Genomic DNA, 5762 nt, shown 5'->3' on the forward strand with positions numbered 1-5762 from the left:
ATGTTTAATTTTAACTGATTTTGATATGGAAAGAGTGATTAGGTCAGGTGCAAAAAGGTGATATTTACAGTTTTCGGAACATCTCTTGACTTGTCCATAGGGGTATGGATGTGTATTGGCTAAATTTGTAAGTTTTATACGTGCAATTTTTCTGAAACTTGGACATATTTTTGGACTTGTACTGTACATTACACACACAAAAAATTAGACAAAAAGAATAGGCAAATTTTTTTTAATGCGACAAAACGTTATAAAGAAATGATAGAGGAATTAATTGTGGTCTCGGGCCTAAGAGGTGCATTTCAGCAAATTTTGAATTTATACTTTGACAACTTCTCTGAATGATCTATTGGTATTGATTTGTCAAACTATATGAGAAGAAATGATTTCCACTTTTATTTCATAGAAATTTGTAAAAAAAGTCACTTTTCAGCTGATATGCCCAAAAAGTAGCTTTTTCACTTTTTTCAATATTTTTGCAAAAGCAGCATCCTTAATTTTTCTCTGAAATTTTGTTTCTGATATCTATTTGTGTTTGTGGTATTTATTTCATGTGTTTTACTCATTTGTGAACTCTGAACACAAAGAAAAGTGGATAAAAGCATTAAAAGAGTGCAAAATGTGCTGTTTTAATAGTCTAGGTCTAACGGTCCGTACGAAGCAAGTGAAATATGAAGTTCTATGCACTTAAAAATTGTATTTCTTTAAACAGATTGCACTGAATCTATATCAAAAGCACTTATTACTGGTTGTTTAAACTTGTCTGTTTCACAGAATACCTTTATTTTCTTCTGTTGGATGGCTGGTGGTTAAAATATTGGCATTTTAAGATTGAAATTTCATGCAGGTTTTGAACAGTAAATTGAAAAAACTTTGCATCAGACCATACTGTCTACATACATAGTTAAAAGCAACAGTCTTGTAACATCCAGGCTTCATATTTGATCATATCTCAGCAAGGATTTGAGCAAAAAGAAGCATATTTCCATCTCCAATATCATTTATATGCAATTTAATATGGAAATATAGGGAACGGCCCAAATTGACAACATGTTATTTTAAGCTTGACATTGCTTAAGACCATGTAAAACTCATGTGTTATGCTATTTGAAACTTATATTTACATCAAAAGAACATTTATGATATGTAAAATGTTTTGTTTTAATTTAACAACTTCAGAAAATTGTTGTAAGTGGAAAATATTACATTTCATATAAGGCCTCACTTCATTTGAAAACCTCTATTTTTAGGCATAGGCACATATAAAATTAACTTTTTTCAAATTTTTATAAGTCTCATACATTAAGTATGCTATCATGTACTTTGAGTAGATAATATCTTATCCATTGAGACATTAAAAAGTGCAATTTGGTGTTTTTTGGGGATTTTTGAAGCCAAAATTTGAAAGTTGAAATTGTTCTATTTCAACGTCACAATTCAGCAACAAAAGTTGAGATATAAAAAATGCCACATTTTCTATAATATATATCATATGGCTTTGAAACTTTGTAAACTGACTCATAATACACTAAGCTTAAATCATGCCAAGTTTTATTGGAATTGGTCAAGTTTTTGGCCCCTAATAGGCCCAAGACCACAATTAATGACCCCGCTTTTCGTTGTTCACGAATATAGTTCCCTTTAATTATAGTGTATTTCTTCTTAAATTTTTTTCTTTCCTTTTCTCAAACATTTCTTAGCTTTTATAAGGTGGAAATGAAAGAAGAGAGGTGAAATAAATTTTTAGATGTTTAATTTTAACTGATTTTGATATGGAAAGAGTGATTAGGTCAGGTGCAAAAAGGTGATATTTACAGTTTTCGGAACATCTCTTGACTTGTCCATAGGGGTATGGATGTGTATTGGCTAAATTTGTAAGTTTTATACGTGCAATTTTTCTGAAACTTGGACATATTTTTGGACTTGTACTGTACATTACACACACAAAAAATTAGACAAAAAGAATAGGCAAATTTTTTTTAATGCGACAAAACGTTATAAAGAAATGATAGAGGAATTAATTGTGGTCTCGGGCCTAAGAGGTGCATTTCAGCAAATTTTGAATTTATACTTTGACAACTTCTCTGAATGATCTATTGGTATTGATTTGTCAAACTATATGAGAAGAAATGATTTCCACTTTTATTTCATAGAAATTTGTAAAAAAAGTCACTTTTCAGCTGATATGCCCAAAAAGTAGCTTTTTCACTTTTTTCAATATTTTTGCAAAAGCAGCATCCTTAATTTTTCTCTGAAATTTTGTTTCTGATATCTATTTGTGTTTGTGGTATTTATTTCATGTGTTTTACTCATTTGTGAACTCTGAACACAAAGAAAAGTGGATAAAAGCATTAAAAGAGTGCAAAATGTGCTGTTTTAATAGTCTAGGTCTAACGGTCCGTACGAAGCAAGTGAAATATGAAGTTCTATGCACTTAAAAATTGTATTTCTTTAAACAGATTGCACTGAATCTATATCAAAAGCACTTATTACTGGTTGTTTAAACTTGTCTGTTTCACAGAATACCTTTATTTTCTTCTGTTGGATGGCTGGTGGTTAAAATATTGGCATTTTAAGATTGAAATTTCATGCAGGTTTTGAACAGTAAATTGAAAAAACTTTGCATCAGACCATACTGTCTACATACATAGTTAAAAGCAACAGTCTTGTAACATCCAGGCTTCATATTTGATCATATCTCAGCAAGGATTTGAGCAAAAAGAAGCATATTTCCATCTCCAATATCATTTATATGCAATTTAATATGGAAATATAGGGAACGGCCCAAATTGACAACATGTTATTTTAAGCTTGACATTGCTTAAGACCATGTAAAACTCATGTGTTATGCTATTTGAAACTTATATTTACATCAAAAGAACATTTATGATATGTAAAATGTTTTGTTTTAATTTAACAACTTCAGAAAATTGTTGTAAGTGGAAAATATTACATTTCATATAAGGCCTCACTTCATTTGAAAACCTCTATTTTTAGGCATAGGCACATATAAAATTAACTTTTTTCAAATTTTTATAAGTCTCATACATTAAGTATGCTATCATGTACTTTGAGTAGATAATATCTTATCCATTGAGACATTAAAAAGTGCAATTTGGTGTTTTTTGGGGATTTTTGAAGCCAAAATTTGAAAGTTGAAATTGTTCTATTTCAACGTCACAATTCAGCAACAAAAGTTGAGATATAAAAAATGCCACATTTTCTATAATATATATCATATGGCTTTGAAACTTTGTAAACTGACTCATAATACACTAAGCTTAAATCATGCCAAGTTTTATTGGAATTGGTCAAGTTTTTGGCCCCTAATAGGCCCAAGACCACAATTAATGACCCCGCTTTTCGTTGTTCACGAATATAGTTCCCTTTAATTATAGTGTATTTCTTCTTAAATTTTTTTCTTTCCTTTTCTCAAACATTTCTTAGCTTTTATAAGGTGGAAATGAAAGAAGAGAGGTGAAATAAATTTTTAGATGTTTAATTTTAACTGATTTTGATATGGAAAGAGTGATTAGGTCAGGTGCAAAAAGGTGATATTTACAGTTTTCGGAACATCTCTTGACTTGTCCATAGGGGTATGGATGTGTATTGGCTAAATTTGTAAGTTTTATACGTGCAATTTTTCTGAAACTTGGACATATTTTTGGACTTGTACTGTACATTACACACACAAAAAATTAGACAAAAAGAATAGGCAAATTTTTTTTAATGCGACAAAACGTTATAAAGAAATGATAGAGGAATTAATTGTGGTCTCGGGCCAACATGTGTTTAAAGGGAGATAATCCAAAAATTCTAGATGGGAAAATCAAAAACATGAGGCCCCCGAACTTTACAATTATTGATAATAAAAACTCAGAAAAAGAAATATCAGTTACCAATCATAGTAGTGATGACAATGAGGACTTTGAGGAAACAAATCCCAAAACTTTACTTGATGTTCATGATAAAGATACTGACAACACAGAAAAGAACAGTGAAGTAGAGGATGAACACATTACAAGAAGTAATTATACATGTATCCCAAATGATACAAACAGTAAGGAAGACGAATCAACTCGTGACCAAAGAAATTGTGAATGTAAAAAAGATATTGATAAAATCAAAGAAACATTACATAAAATGGAACTGCTCTTTATTGAAAAATTTCAAACAATTGACAAAGTAAATGAACTTGCGAATAAATTGATATCTATAGAAATGTCTAATAACAACATGTGTCATAAAATTACAGAAATGTCAACAATAACAAAAGGAATTAAATCTGAAATGATTATAATTTCTGAAAAAGTTGAAAAGGAACACAAAGAAACAAGAAAACTTACAGAAAAAAATATTTCTAAAGCTGTTGACAATATTACCATGGAAACTCAAAAATGTATCAAAGAAAAGTGTGAAACAATATTGACCACACAGGATAAAAATACAGCCAAAATTCTACATTCAACTGAAAAAATTGATGAAACATGCTTAAAAGAAATAATTGATAAATTGGAAAAAAGTGATAAATCTAAAACAAAAGAAAAAACTGAACTGTCAGAACATAAAAGTGAGAGGATTGAAAATATCAACAGATTGAATTCATCAAAATCAAACGAACCACAAAGAAATATAGACGTGTTGATTATAGGAACATCAGTGGTAAAAGATCTAGAGCCAAGAAAAATATACAGAAATAAACAAGTTAAAATTAATACACTGAAAGAAAAAACAATAAAAGGGGCTAGAAGCTTTATTCAATCACAAAGCAACAAAACACCTATCAACAATGTTGTTATACAAGTGGGTTCTAATGATTTAGATTTTGAGGACAGTGTAGAACAAGTTATTCCTCCTTTTATGGAATTATTGAAAGAAACAAAAGAGAGTATGCCCCCTGACTGCAACATCTTTGTAGGAGAAATTTTGCCTCGATTCTACCAAAATAGAACAGAAACACGAAAATTTGATGAAAAAAGGCTAGACTTTAATAAAATCCTTGAAAATCACACTGAAGAATATGGATTTACAATCATTAGACAGAAAAACATGACACGAAATGACTTCAGGGATGGAATACATCTGTCATTGGAAAAGGGGGTCCCTACGTACGTCAGAAATTTAAAGGAAATTTTGAACCCAATATTAGGAATCAGTTCCGGTAACAATCAACAAAGGAGAGAAAGAGTCCAGTACAACCGAGGATATAATCACCAATATGGTATACAAAACCGTCATCAGTCATACTCTAATGGACACCAATATGCAAACTATAATGATAACCAATATCAAAATGGGAGGGAATACCCAAGTTACCAAAATGAGAGGGAACATCTGAGACAAGAATATCAAAGATACCCAAATGAGAGGGAATACCAAAATAGACACATTCAAACGGATCAAAACTACCCGTACCAATCAGAGGAGAGAAACAATGTGAATCATGAAAATGACAACATGGAAATACTGATGAAACAACTATTAAGAAAATTGTCTTTTAATTAGATATTTTTGCAAAATCATAAACAACATGAATAACTCTGAAAATTAAATTTGCTTTGTAACAATTTATTGTTTTGTATTTATCATGTACAGTTTATCAAATTTTGAAAGGTACTGTTTAAATTTTTGTTCAGAATTAATGATAACTTGATGTCGAAAGATTCGATGAGGTGCTGAAGGCTTCTAATATTTTAACTTTCTTTTATACAGAAAAAAGAAAGAAAGAAAACATAAGATTTAATTATTTTTGAATTGTTTAT

General features: G+C 30.1%; 1 protein-coding gene across 1 annotated transcript; it reads left to right on the top strand.

Moving 5' to 3' along the window:
• Positions 1–3786: 3786 nt before the first annotated feature.
• On the top strand, positions 3787–5505 carry LOC139515062 (repetitive organellar protein-like). The gene has a single exon (XM_071304622.1). The coding sequence runs from the start codon at positions 3787–3789 to the stop codon at positions 5503–5505; it is 1719 nt and encodes a 572-aa protein (XP_071160723.1).
• Positions 5506–5762: the final 257 nt, after the last annotated feature.

This window comes from Mytilus edulis, chromosome 3 (genome assembly GCF_963676685.1).
Source record: "Mytilus edulis chromosome 3, xbMytEdul2.2, whole genome shotgun sequence".
NCBI lineage: Eukaryota > Metazoa > Mollusca > Bivalvia > Mytilida > Mytilidae > Mytilus > Mytilus edulis.